Genomic DNA, 23,061 nt, shown 5'->3' on the forward strand with positions numbered 1-23,061 from the left:
GATCATGCAAAAGTAAGCACCACTGGAGAGTTTATGGAAAACTATACATAAGTATGCTGGAGTAACAATTCTCTTTGAGGAAGGACACCAAAGGATGCTATTGTAAAAATAATACAACATTAAAACCTCCTATTAATGAAGCAAAGCTTTATTACCTAAGGCTACTGAAGTTTGTGACTAACTTGGAAACTTTTACTTTTGTCCTCATTCACGCTTGTGTTCCACCCTACCTTATGATTCATGTTTATAAATGTTAATGTTTACCAGGCACTATGTAGGAGAGACATGTAGAAAGTTAGTAAGATAACTTTTTGAAAGTAACTATTGGAGGAGGGAGAAAAGGCTCCAAAATTATTTTTAAAACATATTTTAAAACACGCCCAAGAAGAAACCAACAAAGTATAGACAATACACACACACACACACAGAAACCTGTAGTCATAACTTAATTTGATCTTCACTACTTTTAACAGGTCTGAAATAATAATCAGTGGTAGCTAGATAGAGACCTAATTAAGCTTATAACACTGCATACTGCTAAGAAAAAAGCAAGCAAAATAAGTTTTAATGGGAAATTTTATACCAGAAATTGTGTTTTTAGAAGAACTTACCCAGTGTGTGGGTTCATGATTTCCTAGTGGCTCCTGAAAAAAAGATAAGTTATTTATGCACACTACATACATGAATGTGTCTTAAAAGAATAAATCTTAAGTCCTTAGAGAGGGCAGTTGGAAGCAGAGCATCTCCTTTCAATCAGAGAATAAGGTCTGTGGCCACAGAATCATAATTGGAAGAGACCACAAGAGCCATCCAGTCCAGCCCCCTGCCATGCAGAAACTCACAATCAAAGCATCCCCAACATATGGCTATCCAGCCTCTATTTAAAGACCATCCATCACTCTCCAGTGTTTTCCCCAATACAACAAGAGCTCTGCTACTGCTGCTGATCCATTGGCTGTTCTGTTCTTGGGCACATGCCTGTGAATGCTAGACGATCTGCAAGATAGGTTCCTAACTGACTGAAAAGGTATGCCACCCCATCAGCTGTTAAACCTAAACTTTTCCACTGTAGTCACTTTTTGCTTGCAAACTTAAAACAAGTAAAATGGACTTTGTAGATATGCATACAACGTACATGACCTATTTATGCAACTTTCTGTTTAGTTTCCTTATCTACAAGAAGGCAATTCCAATAGTTTACGATTTCAACTTTTTTTTTGGCTGAACAACAAAAATTGCAGATTTTCTATCAGCAGTTTGGATATTGGACTAGGACTCTGGAGACCAGGGTTTGAATCCCTGCTTGGCTATGGAAATCCACTAAGTGACCTTATGCAAGTCACAGTCTGTCAGCCTCAGAAGATGGGAAAGGCAAACCTCCTCTGAACAAATCTTACTAAGAATATCCCATGATGGATTTACCATACATTTGCCCTAAGTTGGAAACAACTTGAAGGCACACAACAACAACAACATTTGATATAAAAGAAAAAGGCTTCATACACCTTTAGGGACTCTTTTAAAAATGAATTACAACAGGATTTGAAACTTTGCAAATTGTATATCAAATTGTGTTTTTTTCTTATGACATTTGGTCAAAAACATTATATGTTTTTCTCTTTAAAATATCTCAGTTAAATACGGAAATATCTTCAGTCTTACATAGCAACTAGCAAAATAAAATATTAACAAAGAGGAAAACTGTACATACATTTCAAAACATCAGGAAGCCAGAATTCTATGTAGGGCAGAAGGACATTCTGCATTGCAGATTTTATTGTTTTCTGAACATTATGTCAATAAATAATTTTAAGCTGACAATATATTCCTTATCAGTTGTGATAACTCACCAATTTAATGGGACGGATTGACATGATGGTTTCACTAGATCCTCCCCAATCAAAAAAACATTTATATTTTCCTTTCTCCAATATATACTGCTCTCCGCAGAAATACTTCTGTTGATATGCAACCCACCTAGTGTGACACACAAGAAAAATCCTGAGGCACAAACCCACATGGCAGGTAGTCAAATGTATACTAACACATCTTAATTCTTCACCAGTTATTCCAGTGTGGATTTAAAATAAGCATCTCCTTGTGAGTCAGTATGTTCCCACTGGTGTATAGAAGCCAAAAGAAATTACTCCTATTCCACTCCACTCCCACTCCAACTTGATGCAATATCATTGACATCAGGCCTAGTCCATGTTTTAAGTGGGAACAACTAACTCAGCCCAACACTGGGCTAAGCAAGTCTTGTATATGGTGCTTCTGCGCCATCTTAGGGATTTCTTTTCCTTTTGAAGTAGCAGACATGGAACATCATAGCACCAACGAAAGGGTTCCTATTAGAGCATAGGATTGGGCTCTTTCTTTTCTAGAATTTTATTCAGGCTAGATATCATGGGGACAAATATTCACTAACACTTCAGTGTCACCTCCAAGGTCATACTTTATCTGATACTGACCTTCATATAGACTGGATTCTACTACAAAGGAAGGCTACATTTACTACAAATGTAAATAATCTAGCCAAATGAAGTCAAACACTGAATAATATGTTACTAAACATTTTGCTGAAATGGGTTATAGCTGCAAGACAGAGTAAATCTAATTTCTCGATGCAACTGATTTTTAAAAAAGTTTAAGGCTAAGTATTTATCTAGACTTAGTCTCCTCATTTATCCTTTATGTCAGAATATGTATTTTTACATTCCAAGGCCCGTTACAGACAGGCTAAAAAGTACGCGCGGAGCGCGTACTAGGGTTAAGAGGGGGCGGTGCTTCTGCACCGCCCTAACCCTAGCGCGCGCTCTGCGCACACAAAATGGTGGCGGCCGTTCCACATGGCCGCCGCCATTGATACGTGACGACCGCACCGCCTCCAAACGAGGCGGCGCGGTTGTGACGTATTTGGGTCGCGGCAGGGTGCCTAGGGCGCCCTTTCCGCAACCCCGGAAGGAGCTCCGTTTCGGAGCTCCTTCCTGGTTTGGTCCGCTGGGCGCAGCCTTCAGACGGCTGCGCCCAGCGGACCAAAGGAGAAAGGGGCCAAACGGCCCCTTTCTCCTTCTCCCCGCCGCCGCGGGGTGTCCTTGGGGCTTGAAGCCCCAAGGACACCCCTTTCCAGGCTGTGGGGAAGGGGCTTTTTGCCGCTTCCCCGCAGCCTGGAAAGCGGCGGATCGGGGCTTCAGCGGCTGCCGCTCTGGCCACTGAGGCCCCAATCCGGCGGGGAAAGGTGCGCCTACAGGCCGCCCCTAAGGGGCGGTCTGTAACGCGCCCAAGTTAAGTATAGCCACGATTGAAATCCAGAAATTATTCCCAACTCCATCAAAAACTGAAAGTCTAATATACACTGCAGAAATAAAGCAGTGTAACACTCGTCTAACTGCCATGGGTAAATTTTAATGGAATCCTAGGATCTGTAGTTTTCTGAGATATTCAACCTTCTCTGTCAGAGCTCTAGTGCCACAACAAACTACAAATCCCAGAATTCCATAGCACTTTGCCATGGCACTTAAAGTACAGTCGGCCCTTCTTATACACAGATTTTTTATACACGGATTCAAGCATAGACAGTTTGAAAATGTTCCAAAAAAGTATAAATTTCAAATATCACACCTTGATTTTCCATTTTTTATAAGGGACATCATTTTTGCTATGTTATTATATTTAATGGGACTTGAGCATACACGGATTTTGTTATACACGGGGGATCTTGGAACCAAACCCCAGTGTATAACAAGGGTCCACTGTAGTGTCAAACTGCATTATTTCTGCAGTGCAAGTTAGACCAAAGACTTCAATTTTTGCCAATGTGTTTCATTCCATTGGTGTGATAACTAACATCCACAGCTATGAACCACTGCTCTAGAATGTTAAGCAAAACAGGAAAGTTAAAAAAGAAGCTAACATACATAAAATTAACTGTTTGCCACTGCACAAAGATCTGAAACAGAACTTACGCTCCACTCGTCACATTAATTGATCTTGTCACTAGGCCATACCCAGCCACTTCCAAATCAGGAATTTCTTCATTTACAATATTCAGCAATTTCCCATTTTCCTCATCAGTTTCAAAAAGTGTTACTTCAGATTCCATAAAATTCTGGAATTTAAAACTGAAAATTAGGAACCATCTGATACTAGTTTCTATCTTTTATATAAAACACAGTGTTGCTACTTAATCACATATAACCAGAATTCTTCAAGTACTAAATAGAGTTAACACTGTTTTGGAATAAAGGGGATTGTACAATCAGGTTCCTGATTAGTTCTGAACAACTCTTGATTTACAACAGGAGTAGAAAACTATTGGGGCTTGAGAGGTTCCACTGCTTCCCTTAAGAATTTGGAGAGCTGAACTTTTTTTTAAAAAAAATGAAAATGCTCTCTGAAAGGCAAGGTGGAAACATTTACCACATTTTTGGCCTCCTCTGGGCCCCTTTTTAGCAGGAATCTCTATGTCAAAGTATACAATGATTTTGCCGAAACATTTATTCTCAGGTCGCCTTCCTCTTCCTTTATGTGAATCTGGCAGTCCCAATATTAGGCAGTAACGTAGGCTTGAGTCTATTGACTTGGTCTCAAGACAGACCGAAGTCACTTCAGTGCCTCTACTTGGACTGGACTCAGAATAAATGATGCACTGACTTGATGTGACTCACAATTTGTATATGATTTGTGACCCACTTGCTGACATTTTGAGCAGCAGGCAAGACCTGCCCCCAGAGCGTGGGGTGTGTTTCTTGATGGGGAACAGCAAAGGTGTTAGGCAATGAGTGTGAGGCAGAAGGATCCTCTGATGTGCAGCAGGAACAGATTGTCTAGCAGTTCTCAACCTCCACCTGAAGCCCATTGCTTAATGCAGCTGCTGTTCCCCTCTGAGAAATGCAGCCCACCAATTTTTTTCCTGTTAATAGTTAGCTCCCAGACTTGAGATTTGACTTATCTTGCAAGGACCTGACATTTTAAGGTAGAGAGACTTGAGGCTTGGAATAAAAGACATATATACATCACTGATATTAGGATGGTAATTAGTAAAGAAATGCTAAAGATCTATGGTCCATTCTCCAAGCTACTTATTTAATAACGTCCAACTGATATTATGGATCTAAGCACAAATGATTAATGATGGGATTGTAGCCTTACTTTGTCATATAAAAAAGAACTGCATTAACAGCCCTGAAACACAGGTGCTTCATTGCAGAAATCTGCAGTAGGTTAGGTTTAACCTCTGAACTCATATACTTTCATGCTTTACAAGAAAAATTGGAATGTCAAACTGCCTCTCAAGAAAACCATGCACAGCATAAATAACTGTTTTCTCTTAGGAATATGCCAAGTATTAGACTCTAGGTTTTCCTGGGATGGCTGCTGACACTGCATCCAGGACACTCAGAAATTCATTTCTAGAGAAAGAACTTTCATTTCTGCTGACAACTCATTCATGGCTTTCCACTTTAAATTTTATGGCCCTTTTCAATCCAAAGAAAGATGAAGAAGTCCTGAATCCTGATCCAAAGAAGGGAGCTATGTACAAAATTAAGCTTCCACAGCTGCATCTGAAACTGTGTGCATGCTTATCTGAATGAATGACTAAATGCATAATGTCTTAAACGCACTTGGCATATACACTGCTATCAGTTATATTCATACTGATTATACATCTCAATGCATCTCCAGATATAGATAGAAATGCACATTAAATTGTCTAAATTTGGGGGGGGGGGGTATTTTAAAAAACTATAAAATATCTTTTAAGCCAAACCCTTGTTAAGGTTTATGACAAAAATAGTGAAATAATAACAATAATAAATAATATATTGATAAATCAAAATTAACATTTAAAAACATAGGCCCCAACTTAATTATAGGACAAACTAAACTAAAACTCATTAACAAACATTATTTTGTTGGAATTACTCACTCAATTGTTTAAATTTATACCACTTCCAAGAGAATCAGCATAGTCTTTGGTCATCTGTGTTAAGGAAAAAACTAAATTGATACTATAAATCCTATTATTATTATTATTATTATTATTATTATTATTATTATTATTATTATTTTCCTGACGTTTCGCCAGCATCTGTGGCTGGCATCTTCACAGAATACTTGCCTGGAAAAATACTTACAGCTTGCAAAAATCGGAGAGACAGCAGTGTGCTATTCATTCCACCCCATGCCTTCCAGTCTTCATATTCTCCTTCCTCCAAAAGGTATTGCTGGCCTTTGTATCGTTCCTTTTCATAAGCAACCCATCTGTAGGTGTCAAAACAAATGGGGGGGGGGGGAAATCATGTAAATACCTAGCAATTATTATAAACACAACATACTAACAGTCATTAAGTATCTATTTTTTATTCATCCCATATTCAAATATGTTTTGAAGTTCTGTTTTAACAAGTTATGCAATAATAAGTGACAAAGCAAACATTTACTTATTATTAAGCCCGCTTTCAGAGCTGGCCTTGTGGTTAGTGGGGTTCAGGCCGCCCCTTTGCGCTCATCTGTTCCACTCCTAAGACTCTCTTCTGAAGTGCTTTTTCTTATTGCACTCAGAGGTAAGATGGATGGTAACTGAGCAAAGTTGTGGCACTGGAACAATGTGCCCAGGGATGCCTAGGGAATTGTACTTAGGGTGATTGAGATTGTACCAGGTACTGTGCCACCAACATGTTCCTACCAAGATATTCTTTGAACTCTGCTGTTTTAAATTGCTGTTTAACTAATGTTTAAAGTTTAATGGGAAACCTTTTCAGGGAAACCTTTTCTTTTAGGTAATTAACCTAATCCATGAAGTAAGTGCTGACAATGTTATTGAATACTGTAAGGCATTTCAGGTGATAGGACAACCAGGTCTTGTGGTAGGCAAGTAAGGAGTTTGCACGCCATTAAGTTTAGTTTCTGAATGTTGTAATAGGAATAAAGTTTAAAACAGAAAAAAGTTGTACTTACATTCCACCAATGACACATATTGATCCAATTCCATGGAAATTAGCATTTTCAAAGAGTATTGGAATACAATCAATATTTTCAGAAAGCTCTTTATACCAGCCTCCAAAATGTGGTTTCTCATATAGTATTATCTGCAGAATGTGAGAAAAGTTGGTCCATTAAAATATTTTTGTATTTGTAACATTGTAAACTCTGAAAGTTTTTTTTTAATTCCTCTGCAGTATATGTTTTACTTCCTATGTTTCAATAATTTGATGCTGTTTTGATGGCACCTCTCTACTGCTACTAGAACACAGTGGCCTGTAATACATAAGTTAAGCAGAGTTAGACCCATCTCTGGCCAAGGGAAATGTTCAGCATTCTGTTTCACTTCTATATCTTGGGACAGATGCCCTTACACTCTGTGGGAAGTGATGTAGACAGAAATTGTGCAAATCATATCTCTATTGAGGGCTTCTGTTGGATTGTGTAACCTCTAGAACACCATTCTGGATCCAACACTCTGATTTTAAGAAAGGAATGACACCAAAAATATAAGAGGCACTCTCAAGTCCTCTGGGTTTTCCCCTCTGCTACTATTCACTCTAGGAAATGCTTTATTGGAGATCTGAGGGAGGTTTTAAAGCAGGGGTAGGCAACCGTTTTGAGCCGGGGGCCGGGTTGCTGTCCCTCAGACAACTGGGGGGCCGAAGCCAAAAAATAAATAATTAAATATTTTTTTAAAATAAATAAATAAATAAATAAACCGGGACAAATGTAGGACAAAATTTTCTAATGGAGGGCACTTTTTAAATAAAAAATGGAGGACACACGGAAAAATTTGCTGATTTTTAAAAAAATGTTAAGATAAATGCATGTTTCTGAGGCTTCTATAGACAATTGCCCCACCATGCCCCTCGCGCGAGACACCAAAGGCCCCGGTGGCAATCGGTGGCAGGACCGGGCTGGGGCCGGTTTCAAGGCCTTGCTGGGCTGCATCCGGCCCGCGGGCCGCAGGTTGCCTACCCCTGTTTTAAAGAAAGAGATGAATATGGGAAAGGAAGACTGCTTCAGGCAGAGCACTCTCTACAATATGTTATCATAGTTAGCAATTTCTAAGATAAATATAAAGAAGAAGGGTAAAGAAATAGATGCTTCTTGGTATTATATTAATTTACTTTTAACATGTCCATACTTGCCTTAACATTCATAGGCATTTGCACCTTTAGGCCACCCTGAAAATGTAAAAGAAAGTATCAAGTTATGAAGTATGTGATCTCTGAATGGTTTCTATCATTCTATGTATATGTGCTTAGATACAACTGTAAAGAACTCTGAGAGATTCGCTGAAAAAATTACATTAAATATTGATTTCAAAAAAAGTAAGACATTTATAGTTACTTTACTATTCTAGAGGAACACAGAATTCTTCAACAGGCTTAAGTGATGGAGGCAATATTTACAATGCCTACACATTTTTAATAAATGCATTTTGGGAAACAATTGACAAAAATTTTCACAGGGCACATTTGGTATTAGAATCCAAAATAAATTTATAGAAAATCAAGCCAATTTGTACCTAGCAAAACCATTTCCTGAAATCTTGCAGGAATGTTTAAAAAACAGGTGATATCCAGTTCCTTCAATGTGGCTTCCAGCAACAGCACAGTATCAAAAATGTGCTGGTCCCTTTTATCAGAAGAGAGATGGGTGAGAGAGTGCATCCACTGATTCTCCTTGACCATGGGTTCCAGGTAGAGGACAATGGAATATGTTGGTTTCACTCCTAACTGTTTCCAGAGGGCAGCCATAGGAAGTTGCTGCTTGAAGCCACAAGGGTTAGTTTTGTCTGTGGAACCTTTGCTTTTATTTCCCCACTGAATATCCAGTTGTCACCAGGGGTTCCAGAATGAAGTACCATCCATATGTAAATAACACCAACTCTACCTATCAATTCCACTTGAATTAATTCAGGTACTGGTTTGTGGTGTAGAGACAGTAATAGGTTGGACGTTGTCCAATAAACTGAAGCACTGTGGGTTCTGTATCTCTAGACTAGATGGAAGCATAGTGTGTTCTGAACTTTTGCAGGTGAACTGTCTGGATGGGATTATATTGCCCTGAAAGGAACAAGTCCTACAATACACTCTGGAATTAATAGTTTGGTTGAGAACCGGTCTTTCAACCATATTTTTGAGAACCTGTTTCTCACTCAAATTACTGATATTTTCTTCTTTTAACCATGCATCTGAATTGAGATTTTATAAATATTTTTAAGCAGTTCTGACCCAGCGACTGTAACTCCATTACATTTGAAGCACCAAGACCTTAAGTCAAGTCAGAGACAGGTTCCACCTAAACTGTTAATTCCATTTTAATTCCAATTTCAGGAGTTGTATCATGGTGAAATGATGCAGACTGATGCTCTGAATAATCTCAATTAACTTGTGATTTCAGGTATGGAACAGACTGAAGTCTAGATGCAAAATGATAGAAGGAAAAAATCATCTGGTATACAAGTGACTGGAAACCTATTAGTTCCTTACCATTTTCAAAGGATAAAGAGACTGTATGTCAGCTGCTGAAATTTCACAAGGACAGTTATTTTCTTCCCAAACCACCACTTCTCCTTTGTAATTAACATCTGAATAGGCAAACCATCTATTAGAGTGGGGAAAAATAGCTATTAACAGGGCTAATGCATAAGCAGTCACTTTCATATAATGGTTGCTGGACCCAGCAGGGATATTTATATCAACATTGTGACCACAGCAGTGGCTACTCAAATGCTTCTGGAAAGGCTGTAAGAAAGTCATGAAAGAAAACCACCATCTCCTGTTTTTTATTCACCTCAGAATTTGACATGCTGGTGGTATACCTCTAAACATCAAGGTTTCATTTTGGTACCATAGACAACAACTAATTTGAACGCAAATATTAGAAAATAATTTCAAACTGTTTAATATTATGACTCTTTAAGAAGGCATTAGTCCCATGCCTCTAAATACAATTAAATTTCTTTTCAGCTAGAAGTGTGCTGAATTCAAATGGTGACAAAATAAAGCAATAAAGAGAGCAGATTCAAAAGACCAAATTTCTCTTCTAAAGAAATCAAGGTGACTTTTTTCTCTGTTATTCCAAAGGATTACAACAACAATAACAAAAAAGCAGTAACTGCATTTAGGGCTAAATTGAAAATGAGGGAAAGATAAGGAGTTTCTTGCAAACATTTTTACTGCTTTACCAAAAATGCATTTTCTTTTCATGTTTAAAGGCTAACTGCAAAGGAGGACAAAAGTTCCCACAGCATTCCCATCTTCCAAAAATCTATTTAGGGTGACATCAAAATATTGTCTCCACTCTGAACTGGCTTTGTAATTACATCATGGAGTCAAGTCAGACTGATTATGTGGGAATTCTGCAATCATCCACATGTTATTGGACTAAAATTCTCATCATTTTTCACCCTCAGCTATGATGGCTTGGACTGCTGGGGCTTACAGTCCAACAACATCTAGAAAGCTTCATGACTCCCTGCACTATGCTGCTGACAATGTGAGCTTAGTCAAGTTTTTGCCAAAGGAAAAATTGTGCAGCTGCTGAGAAGGGCAACAATATTTTTTTTTAAAAAAAAACACACACACACAAAAGGGGGGCATTTCAGTATCTACTCCCTTCATTTTTATCACATCACTTGCTGTGAAAACATTTAATGCAGCTGTTGTGTAGAAAGTTATTTGATAAAATGGATAATGTCTTTCAGAAGATAAGCTCCTGAATTCATCAGTCCAGAAAGTGTCAGCAAATGTTTACCCATGCTGTAAGATTAAAAATTGTATCTTATTTTGCCAATAATTTTACTTTTATAAACAGAAAGAACCCATGGACTGTTGACTTTTTACTTACTACATCATTTCAGAGCTCACAAAGTGATACACATAAAATAAAATTTATACTTACACTCCTGCTTTTACAGAAAAAGCAGGATTTTTGACTTCCAGTTCTTTTATATCAGCAACTGCACCATGAATGGAGACAGGAAAATAGTCCACTGAGCCTTCTGGGTAAAGTTGAATCTCAGGCACACTGCAATTCTGTGAGGTGGAAAAGATAGTTAAAAAGAAACCAGATTGCCAAAGCTCTTCAAATTTACACACTATTTGTTTGCATGCAGTCAACCATACTCATATTTCTAGCTCTAAAAAGTCAGGATCTCATTTGCCATTTTATTTAAAAATATGCTGAAGTGAAATGAAGCATCATAAATCCTAACAATTCATTATGGCAAAAGCTTTTGCAAAGTAGGATCTATTTCAACAGCTGCATATGGCAAAGTATATGTGACAATAAATTTGGTACTCTTTATGGTGCTCCAAGATTATGTTGGTATGCTAAATATTATTACACCTACTTCACCATAAGGAAAATAATAATAATAATAACAACAACAACAATAAGAAGAAATGAACCAACCTTTAGACATACTTCTGTGCAGCTGTAACAAGCCATTATATATACATGTTTATAAATTCAATTTCTGTAATTATCCTTTCATTTACAGTGATTATGCAAGCCTAAAGAAAATTCTATATCACTAAAAACTTTACTTGCTGTTTCCCCACCCCCAGCAATTTGGTCCAATCTAAGCTCTCTCACATTTGTCAGATGAGAACAGCTAGAAAACCACAATCTATCCTAAGGTGTCCTAAAACTCACCGAAACTGATAAATAAAATCAGATTGATGAATTATTTAAATCACTTTTGCCAACACTGCCTGAAGCCCTGATTACTGGTCAGTTCACTCTGATTAAGATGAAATTCAGATGGGATCTCAGGCTCCTCCTGGACAGATATATGGACAGTCAACATTTTAAGGATCAATGGCTTCCCCAGAGATATTAGAACATACATTTAGCCCAGCATCATTTTAAATATTTTAAAGATGCTTAAACTTTGCAGCCAACGATCAGGGATATATATTTCTTTATGACACAAGATCAAAAAATTCAAATAATTTTGGTTCTTGTTTCTAATAGCAACAATGATAAAACATACAACTGTACATAGAATCAAAATAAGGTACACAGAAACAAAATACTGTATGAAATAGATGGTAGACTGGTCTAGAACAGGGATGTTCTAGAAGAACCTTCCAGTTTTCACACGCATCTAAAACCATCCATGTTGAATACTGGGGGGAACATCTGACCTAGATGCACATGGACTTGCTGTAGTTAATTAATGACTAGGGAAAGGTGCTCTTAAAATTCACCTCAAGCTTTCTACAAGCTCAGTAAAACAATCAACATCCTTTTAATACAATATCCTCTATGTACTCATTTCAGGCACACAAAAATCTTGGTGGTTTTCTCATGAATTTGGCTATCGGTTTGCCTAGGCAATGTACTGCACTCCAGATATTTTGGATTTTAAATCACATAATCCCTTACAATTTGGCTTGCTGGATAAACTGATGGAGACCAAAACATCTGGAAGACACCAGTTGTCAACACTTACTCTAGAAGTTCACAGTTCAAGAAAAGGTGAAAAAACACCTTGTTTAGACGAATATCCAACAGTTATGGACAAGCGGCTTTGGTATGTGCGTGTGCACGCACACACATACTAATTTTAAAATAATTTTTTATTTTTGTTTTAATTGTGTCTGTTTTCTGCTATTTTACTACCTGCAAATCCTTTACAATGTGTCCAGAATCTTCTGGAAGATGTTGAGCCTGATAGTGTTAAACTTGAAAACAGTTCTTTGTGAACTCTGGCTGTGAAAATTACTGTTTTATTATCTTTCCTGGAGAATATACAGGGGTCCCTGAACAGAGTCTTGACCAGAATGAGTAGATTCTATTGTATATTCCTTCTGCATCCATGGAAGTCTTATGTTAACAGCCGGAGATAAGTTCTACTAGAGTCTAAGAGTTTTTTCTTTCCTTTTTTACTCATTTACAAGATATCGGTAATTTATACCCACATAAAGAAAACCAACAAAAGTAAGTAATAGAAGCTAATATCAACAGGAATTTTTGTTAATCCAGAGATTAATAAATGTATTTCTTCTAATTTTTGTCCTACTTAATTCCATTTATAATAGTTAAACTAAACATTTGCTTAGTTATGTACACTGTGGCCCATACCACCCATACCAGTTTAAGATAATGGGAATGGGAAGATTTCCACATAACAAGCAATTAATTTTATTCAGCAGTTAACAACCAAATAACTAATGAAAAGTTTTCCAAATGGCCAACTTTTCTTTATGAGAAGGTGGAGGAACTCAACATAATTTAAGTATCATATTCAAACTAGGGCCTGGTGTCTCAAAATTTTCTTTATTTATATTTTTATATATATGTTAAGTTTTATAAACAGCATTATTTTAAATATTGCTTCTTCCAATTTTATATCTCACTGTCCATACTGAGTATTGCCACTAACTCTCATTTTATCATACAAAATAATTCCCATAAACAATATTCTCACAGTATACACCAGGGTAGTCTTTGCTCTCTCTTCAGTTGCGAAACACCTACTTCAAATAGTGATATAATATTATATTTGCTCTAAAATCAAGCACTCTTTGTCACAATGTATATTATTTAAACTGTCTTGTTACTGGTTTACATGTCTATATTTAAAGAATTGGCAAATATGACAGAAGAATAAGCACAAAAATATCTCCTTTAAAGTTCACCAAATGGGTTGAGAAAACCCTGATGTGGTTAATAATGAAAGACTTCTGAAGTAACAAATGCTACTGAAAAGGAGAGAGAGATCTGAAGGCTTGAGGCTTGTACAAAGTTTAATGGCTCCAAAGCTGTAGCAGTAGAAATTGTATATAAGTATAACAAACCCCAGAAAGAAGGGCAGTGAGGTATTGTGGCAAATGCTAATGTTTTGTGGTTTCTAACAATTCAGCCAAGTACACACCTTCAATATTTGTCTGATGGAACCGATTGTAAAACTTTCTTTCTGCTTCTCAGTGTGCTGATTCAATATATCATGTAACATCTTTTCTCCTTCTTCCAGAAAATATTTCTGACCTTGGAATCCTTGTTTTTCATACAAAATCCAGCTGTATCAGTAAAATAAATACATGTATACTGTTTAAGTTATAGCTAGCATAGAACCAGAAGTACAAAGGGTACTGATGAAGAGGAGGTTCACACATTAGATTCCAGAAACCTTCCTTCTCCTTTAAAACTGGCAGTATTAATTAGAACAACATTCCCCCTGCCGTTTTCATGTCATGCACTTAAAAAAACTTTTAGTTAGAGATATCAGTGCAAAAAGTATTATGTAAAGATGAATAGGTTAAGCTGATCTTAAATTGAATTTCCTTTTTAGAGTAGAAGTAACTTATTTTAGGATTCAGCCATGAGAGAAAAAGGTAGTATGAAATTTTAATAACCCAGGAAATTGCCTTATAATGAGTCTGACCACTAATTTATTCAGATTAGTATTATGTACTGGAAATATTCCTGTCCAATAAAGTTTTTCTCTCTTTTTTACAAGTACCAGCCCCCCCCCTTTTTTTTTTAGCAGAGGATCCCATGTTAAGAAAATCTTGTAGAAGTAATCTTTTTCACTGTTATTTTAATCTGTTCCCACTATTAATATAGCATATATAATGAAGTTAACCACGAGCTGGTATCTAATGTTGACAGCATTTACTATTCAATGCACGATTTGGCTTATCATATCTAACAGGTGTCATATACAGTCTGGTTAAATAACTTTTCCTGAACGTTAAATCTAAAAATAAATTACACACAAATATGTTCACATATTTAACATGATGGATTCCCCTAAGTCAGAGTTTACCAAGCTTTTCTGTGCTCCACATCCTGATAAAATATTTGATTAATGTTCACACACTCTACAAAAGTATTATCACGTTTGAAGATGAAAAAGTCCAATTTCTAATTGTTGAACCACATACAAAACTGTGCGTGAACAAACTGAACTAAAAAAGGGGTTTAACTCATTCCATACAATGCAAATCTAAATTGAGCAATTAGATTCTAATTTATTCAGAAAAAATTGAGTGATGACTTGTGTCAAACCACTCTTTGTCGCACCCCCTGAAATTCCACACTGCACCCCTTGGAAACCCTTACCCTCAGTCTTTCCCCTAACTTTACTTTCAACTTTATCACTTTTTCTTCTTCACTACAGAAATTAAGCAGTGGTTTGTTCAGTTTGGATAAGACCTTTTTTTTTTTTACAATTCCTAGACAAGTACAGTTCTTAATTAATAATTTTGCATTTCTATTATTCTAAAATATTCATAATAGTAACATATTCAAAAATGGAAAACTAGTACTGATTCTGAACAGGTGCTTCTTCTTATGATCAAAACTGATTATAGTTAAATAGAATTAAAAGTTAATACTAGTCATCACTTTTCCATATGTTAAACACTGCTAACATAAAATCTTTATTAAAGTTGGGCCCATAAATAACAGGACTTTATCAGACTGGCAAAAAAGACGGGAGCATAGTGGTATGCTCCTGTCAATATTGTGCAATAATGTGGAAGATTATTACACAACGTCATACGATGTCACGATTATCCCATGAATAAAGAGGCATTTTAGCGACACTTTTTATTCAAGGAATTTTCCCATGAATAAAAAGTGGTGCTAAAATGCCTCTTTATTCATGGGATAATCATGATGTCATGCAATGTCATGTGATAATCTTTGTGTTATTGTGTGATACTGACAGGAGCATACTGCTCCGCTCCCATATTTTTTGCCAGTCTGATAAAGTTCATAGACACGTAGAATTTTTCACTTTATATCTTTCTTACCATCCTCTAATGACTCTGATCAATACTTCTTTTGGCAACACCCAGGCTGTAGCATCAACTACGTCATGGTAAATTTCATATTTATTCATCTTGCCATGAACATCACAAATAATCATCTGGGGGGAAAAACCAAGCAGTAGTGTTAAGCATAGACTAGCACATTCTGTGCCTATATTTTGAATCTGAATTATATTTTTCACATATGTCTTCAGTTTATTATAGGATTTAGAATATTTCTTGTGTTTACTCATTTACTTTATGGTAAAGTAGGCTTAAATATCCTAAAGGAACCAGATCCTTTCTGATCTTGGAAGCTAAGCAGGGTTAGATCTGGTTAGTGCTTGGATGGGAGACCACAAATGAATACCAGGTTCTGTAGGCTATATTTCAGAGGAAGGAACTGGCAAAATCACCTGTGAGTATTTTATGCTTAAGAAAACTCTATGAAATTCATGGGGTCACCATAAGTTGGCAGGTGCCTTGAAGGCGCGTGCACACACACACATAGACACATAGGTTTCCTGTAAAAGCCAAAACCAAATTCAAAAGGATCAGCCATATATCATTTATGTAGTGTAGTAGAATTGGTTTAGAAAGTTTGAATGCAATTTACCCCTTAAGCTAATAAACGTTTCTATTAGTTGTTTGTTCTGGCTGATTATAGTCTAGACATTTCACACTCACTGGCTTTCCTCAAACATTTCTCACTTCCTGCAAATGTTTATGGCAAAATAGTAAATACTTCATATTCATTTATACAATGAAAAAGCCACTCACTTTTCCTGGTCTTGGATTGCATTTGAGTCTTTCCCTGTCAACAGGACACTAAAAGTATAATAAAGAGGAAATAGTTATTTCAATATTACCATAAACTATAAAGAGATTGTATAACAGAAATGTTTCCCAAATTCTAAGTAATTGCCCTCTTGGGTGAGGTTGTAAGCCAATGTGTGGATGAAGCCAATTGTTTTTACACTTCTCTTGTCATATCTACACTAGGATCACCGAAAGGGATGTTCTGCAATCTAATTCTGAAACTACTTTGGATTCAGTTTTCTCAGGCTGGTGATAAAGGCACAGCAAGGATGTAGAAGAACTTGGAAGAAGGCATTGAGTATAATCTTTTTACATTATCACCTTCATTATCATTGTTAATATTGAGACAGTATTTTATGAGACTGAGGGGCTTGACAAACCGCCCTGTTTTGCCTGAGGGACGCTGCAGCAGCCAAACTGCGTGGCGTCCATCTGCACCAAAAAGAACTCACTAAAAGCGAGTTCTTTTTGGTGCGTGCGGCAGATGCCATGTGTGCCATTGGCACACTGTGGCGCGTTGACACAAGCGTGGCGCTGTGACGTACGGACGCTGCACCATACTTGCATCATCATGACAGCCCCCGTGTGGACAGGAGGCCGCCATAATGGCACCGGCACCATGCGCTAGGGTTCGGGAGCGTGCAATTGCTCCAATCTCCCAAACCCTAATTTTGGCCCCATCTCTGTCATCATCAACATCTAGATAATTTCACAATTAAACAGAAGGGTGAAGAATGGTATCAGTAAACTTGGCTGGAGCTATATTAAAAGCCTTTTTAATTATAAGATTGGTACTGTATATTCATTTAATAAAAACCTGGTCTGTAAGCCTTATTCAAGAACACAATTTGTGCCCTTTGAAAGAATGAGCTCAGAGACCTTATTAAAATAGGCCATAAAAGATGTTTTAAGCCAGTAGTAAAAAAACAATATCTACTTTATGATTCCTTTCAATCGGACCTGCGTAGCTGTTTGTGATAATACAAAAGAGTCATACTAGTTAATAAAAAAAGACAAGGTACCTTATTGTTTCAGAAGCACAATAAGTGGAAATGTGGACAAAGGCCCATAAACCAAACAGGATTGCAAGAAATGCTGCAATACCCAGCTTGTGAGATATAAATGTCCTTTCCTCTTTTTAGCAAGGAGATTATGACCCTTTAAGGCTATTTGCATCTTTCTAAGGCTCACATATGAATTTCCTCACCCAATGTCCCCCTCTATTAGGAGAAAAGTAAAAAGAAATGTTCTTCTTATTACATTTCTACGAAGTGAAATACACCTTCTTCCATTTTACTATAGTTGCTTTTAGACCGGATAAATTGGAAGAATGTAAGAATTGACCTAACTTACTGTAATTACTTTTCTTTTTTCTTACCATAACACAGACAACATTTTCTTGATACATGATATCTACTGTCACAAGGTATTCAGCCTGACGATGTGTGTACATTCCTACAGAATCAATCCAATTATATATCTAATATATTCTTAACAACAGGTATATTAGGGCTGGCTAACAAACAAACAAATAAATAAATAAAACGTCTGAAACAAGACTAAATGTAACACAAGTTAATTTAATTAAATGCATACAACAAGTTTGTTAATAATATAAAGTTAATGAAAATCACCTTACCACTCGAAAACATGCCAGTGTTTGTAAGCTACTATTTTCAGGCTGCTGATCTTTGAGCAACAAAATATTTCCAAACTGGGTTCCTTTCTCATCCACATAACTTCTTTTACTTTGCAAAGATTCATAGTATATGCTCTTGGAAGATGATTTCATGCCATGTCCAAAGTTTTGTAAAAGCTGAGCGGAACATGATGGACTGAAAGATAAGGCTTCGTTTGTGCTACATGCTTCCTTAGAAAGAGAATGTGAATGCTTAGAAAGGAAACCTTTCTCATTAATGTTTTCAGGGATTACATTGCTTAACTTGTCTGTCAAGTGACTAGAAATATAGTCTTCTTCCTCATCCTCCTGGCTGTTTTCCTCTTTTTCATTGCACTGATTACTAGATTTTAATCGTTCAGACACTGACTGCAGAAGTGATAAGACAGATAAGGACTGGTTGTTCCTTGATTTTTCATTCAGACTAACTCCTGGTGAGATGTCAGTGGACAGCAAATCCTCTTGGGAACTGTCATCTTCATATATTGGAGACAAAGAGAAAGGGTACACTCTGTATCGCTTTGCTTCAACTGTCATGAATGATTCTGAACAGGTGCTCTCTGGCATCCTATTTGATTGGCCACTTTCCTCATAAGGGTGGAAAGGCTCACATTTGCCTTTACTTGTTCCACACATCACAAGATGCTGACTACTGTCCAAGGAGAAGTTAGGAACAGATATGGGCTGCTCTGGTTGTTCTGTAGAAAAGGAATAACTTTCATCTCCATCTGGGTGCAGAGCATCCTCATACAATACGGTGAAGGAAGAATTACCTTCCCACTCTTCTGAGGCAGAAAAAGAGAACAACTTTGGGGATTTATCTCCATCTCTGTCATCATCAACATCTACATAATACTCTTTGAACATGTTAGCCACATGCAAATCTGGCCCAACTACTGCTTCTTCCTTGTGGAGAAATTCTGGGTTTAGGCCAATCTTTACTGAGCTATTCATTAAAGATAATTCATTCATATTGGACAAGATACCAAACTTGTTTTTGTCCTGTGGCATTGTGCAAGATTTGTTTATTTCCCCATGGTCCCTTTTACTGCTTATTTCATAAAAGTTTTCAGGCGGTTCTCTTACATGTACAGCAATGTCATCTTTAAAAATAAATTTAGATAGATCTTTTTCTACATTACTTCCAAGTGAAGTGCAAGAATATGTATCAACATTTGAATTAAAGGCTAGCAGATTCACTGGCTCAGATGGACATAATGCTATTTGCTCTTTAGTCTTAAGAGTTTCTCCTTTTACTTCATGTAAAGACTTTTCAGATTTACTGTCAGCTGTCTGATTACTGGTATTGTCACCAGCCTTTATCATTTGTGGAGTGCAAGAAACACTTTGATTATTGTTGCTCTGGCCTGATTTTATATCACTAGATTTTACTGCAGCAGTGGAGTCAAACCATTCATCTTCATTTTTTTGACATGGAACCACATTTTTTGTTATAATTTCTTCAGCTGTCAACTCTTTGTTGCCTTTTCCCACCTTAATATATAAAGGTGCTAAGAAATTTGTTACTTCACCTGCATTTTGAGAAACAGTTTTTCTCAGATGGTCCTCATGCAGGTTATATGTCAGTTTTTGTTTGGCTGCATTAATAGCATCATCAATTATTTCTTTTGCTATTAGTGCTATTGAACTATGTAGGTCAGTTTTATCAGTAGTATCAAATGGTATTGTTTCATCTTGAATATCAATGCTCCATGTCCCTTCCTCTTTAACTCCAGAAAGCTTTCTGATGCAACTCTCATTAAAGGATTTTAATAATGAATTTCTTGACTGCATTTCTTTTGATTCTGACATCTTTTTTCTAATGTTTTGATCTTTTTGAAGCCTGCCCCCTAATAAATTGCCCTTAATATCATTAGTCTTGCAGACACCATCTGTTTGGTTTGATCTTATTTCTTCAATGGCTAAATGCAGAACTGCTTCAACTATTTCATCAGCCTTTTTCAACAAAACAGTTAAGTCTCGGGATTTAATTTGTACTTGCTTTCCTGTTTCAACATCTTTTAATGGTTCCTTAAAAACCTGGCTGCTCGATTTTCTAAACAAAGCAGCAATTGCTTGATCATCCCTTTCAGAAGGGTGTTCTGAAACAGCATCAGCAAGATTGTGAAGGTTTAGTTGTTCTGAAGGTGTTTTTTGAACCTTCTTATACTGCTCTGTAGTGAAAGACAAGCCTAATGTCATCTTCACAGGTTCAGTAGCTTCCATATCACAGGGAATAGAGTCTAATAATGGGGGTGGGCAGGTGGCTTTAGATGCAGATTCAGAGGCTAGACAATCTGATTTATGTTTAAGTGAAATACTGCTCATGACATCTTCAGAATTAATAGGCAGAAGATTTATTTCATCCAATGAAACAGCATCTACTGTTTCACAGGAAGGAGAGGAAGGTTTTGAGATGTCTTTAGGGCATGTAGCAGTTGTAGCAGACTTACAGTTACAGATATTTTCCAAGGTAATAACAAGCGGGTCTTCTTTTACCAAGACCAAGTCCATTGAACAAGATCCTGTTATATCCTTTCTTTTTTCAAAACATGGGGCAATTTTATTCTTAACACCTTCTTCAGAAGAACCTAAGGTAATCTTAGTTTTAATGGTGCCAGCAGTTTCCAGAAAAAACTCTGAAATATTATTTGTATCTTCAGACTGAACATCAGTAGCAAGTAAAGTGCTTGAAGATCCAGAGATTTTTGACTTGGAAATAATGTGTACATTTCCATGTATAGGGTTCAAACCTATGTTGCCATGCTCAGTCACTGAAAAATCAGTAATAGCTGGAGTTTTCATACACTCACTGATACCTTCCTGTTTATTAGACAAAGAACATGAAGTCTTCAACTCACTTTGATCTTCAAAATTATTCACAGGTTTAGACACAGTGTCTAAAATAATGTTATCTGCTTCAAATATGAAAGAGCTACTGACCAAAGTAGGTAACGAATGAGAAGGAAAAACAGATGAAGAATACTTTTCTGGTTTGACAACAGTAGAATCCTTAAGAGAGCACACTTCATTAGGAGACATTATGATGACCTCTTTAGTTTCAAGAAGAGGAGTTACCTTAGCTTCAGCATGATCCCTCAATTCATTCACTAATGAAACATTTTGTTCTGCAGCTGTGACTGGACTCTTAATTTCAATGACTTCTGTATTTTTAAATGGGGAAGGAATATGGTTCATCATGGCACAAGATTCTGTGTTATTTATAAACCTTGTTTCTTCCAGTTCAGTGAGAGGAAAGGAAACATCTAAACTAGCTGATGTGTTGGTGAGGGTTTCCTCCTCATCCTTCTTGACAAGATGATGGTAGCTTCCTTTATTTTCAGGTCTCTGGGGACAAGCATCCACCATCAGCACAGCTCTGTCAGTGCTGGTTTCATTTGTTTCAAGTGCACTATCTTTCACTTTGGACTTCATATTTTCATATTCAATAATTAAGAGGGAAGTGTTGGCATTGTCTGTCATTGTATCATCAGTCAAAGCCTTTGTTGGTCCAACATTTTCAGATTCCACAATGTGCAAAAGCAAATTATCTGTGGTAGAATCATTCATTCCAATCTCAGATATTATGGAGAAGTTAGGATTGTTTTGTATATCTCTAAGTACCACTGACATAGTTGTTTCATCATTCTCTGAACTCTTCTTCCTGAGAGAATCTATACCCTGAACTGTGTCTGATGGCTGGACTGAAGTAGGTGCATCAGCTCTTCCTGATAATTTAATGGTTTTATTACTCTTAATTTTGCAGGATACAGAATCTAAGTCATTTGGTAAAATGGTTTGAAGGCTTTGTTCATTCTGTTCAGTTAGCACATTCTTGTATAAATCTTCATTGTTATTAACCATCTTGCTACTATAACAGGAATATTTATTTTCTAACAATTGTTGTTCATTATCAGATGAGTCTACTTTGGGATGAGATGAAAATTCAAACTGTACTGTCTCTTTTGTTTCTGTGTTGGAAAAAGCACAAAAATGCATTCCTTTTTGAAAGCCAACAACGTTAGCATTGTTTGCCTGGAGCTGCATTTGCATTTCTCCTAACACCTCCTCTCTCTTTTCAACCAATTTGTTATTTTCTAGACTCATTCTAACAGGATCTATATTCTGGCAACTGTAATTGACTTCCTTTGGCAACAATACTGGCTCCAACAAATGGTTCCCACTAACTTCTGGTGTGTTTGAAAGAGATACATTTTTCATAGAAACTAGCTCTTCAATGCAATTTTTGACGGTTTCCATTTCAGTCAACAATGTACTTTTCTTCTTTAATTCTTCATATTTACTACTATTTAAGACTTCCTGAGCATGATTTTCCAGGTCCATACCCACTTTAGCTATGCTTGATTGTGAATCCTTTTCATCATCTTTAGTCCCAGTGTTTGAATTCTTCATTAATAAGGATTCTGTTTTTGTTGTGGCCATATCTGAATCTGGAATGTTTACAGTCTGATATTCTTTGCTTTCAAGAGTAGAAATATTAAAATTGCTTAGGGCTGCTTCTTCTTGCTCCAGGTCTGCTTGCTTTTTAAGCAACTGTTTAATTCTTGAAGAGCCTCGGTAAGTTGCATATGTAACTGCAGGTGCACCCAGTTCACATGCTGTTTTCCTGGAACAACAGAAAAACAATTATTGACATATTAGGAAATATTCTGAGCACATTCTATAATATTACTACTATTTTAGAGAGAAATGAATGAAGAGAAATATAGACAGACAGAGACAGAATATATAATATCAGGCTGGAAAACTCAATCTGCCTATTACTGCAATTGCTGTATA

At 36.7% G+C, this 23,061-nt stretch overlaps 1 protein-coding gene across 1 annotated transcript in view; it reads right to left on the bottom strand.

Annotated features, from left to right (window-relative positions):
* CRYBG3 (crystallin beta-gamma domain containing 3) overlaps positions 1-23,061 on the bottom strand; it is a 72,996-nt gene that overhangs the window by 16,909 nt on the left and 33,026 nt on the right. Inside the window, exons 4-15 of the mRNA XM_089512265.1 lie at positions 18,223-22,888; positions 16,545-16,592; positions 15,768-15,883; positions 13,883-14,027; positions 10,900-11,033; positions 9,486-9,600; positions 8,139-8,174; positions 6,961-7,091; positions 6,138-6,264; positions 3,966-4,108; positions 1,851-1,977; positions 612-644 (exon numbers count right to left, since the gene is read on the bottom strand). Coding sequence (XP_089368391.1) covers positions 612-644; positions 1,851-1,977; positions 3,966-4,108; positions 6,138-6,264; positions 6,961-7,091; positions 8,139-8,174; positions 9,486-9,600; positions 10,900-11,033; positions 13,883-14,027; positions 15,768-15,883; positions 16,545-16,592; positions 18,223-22,888 — 5,821 coding nt within the window. The remainder of the gene's footprint in view (positions 1-611; positions 645-1,850; positions 1,978-3,965; positions 4,109-6,137; positions 6,265-6,960; positions 7,092-8,138; positions 8,175-9,485; positions 9,601-10,899; positions 11,034-13,882; positions 14,028-15,767; positions 15,884-16,544; positions 16,593-18,222; positions 22,889-23,061) is intronic.

Source organism: Sceloporus occidentalis, unplaced genomic scaffold, assembly GCF_023333645.1.
Source record: "Sceloporus occidentalis isolate IW3139 unplaced genomic scaffold, rSceOcc1.0.p SCAF_2, whole genome shotgun sequence".
NCBI lineage: Eukaryota > Metazoa > Chordata > Lepidosauria > Squamata > Phrynosomatidae > Sceloporus > Sceloporus occidentalis.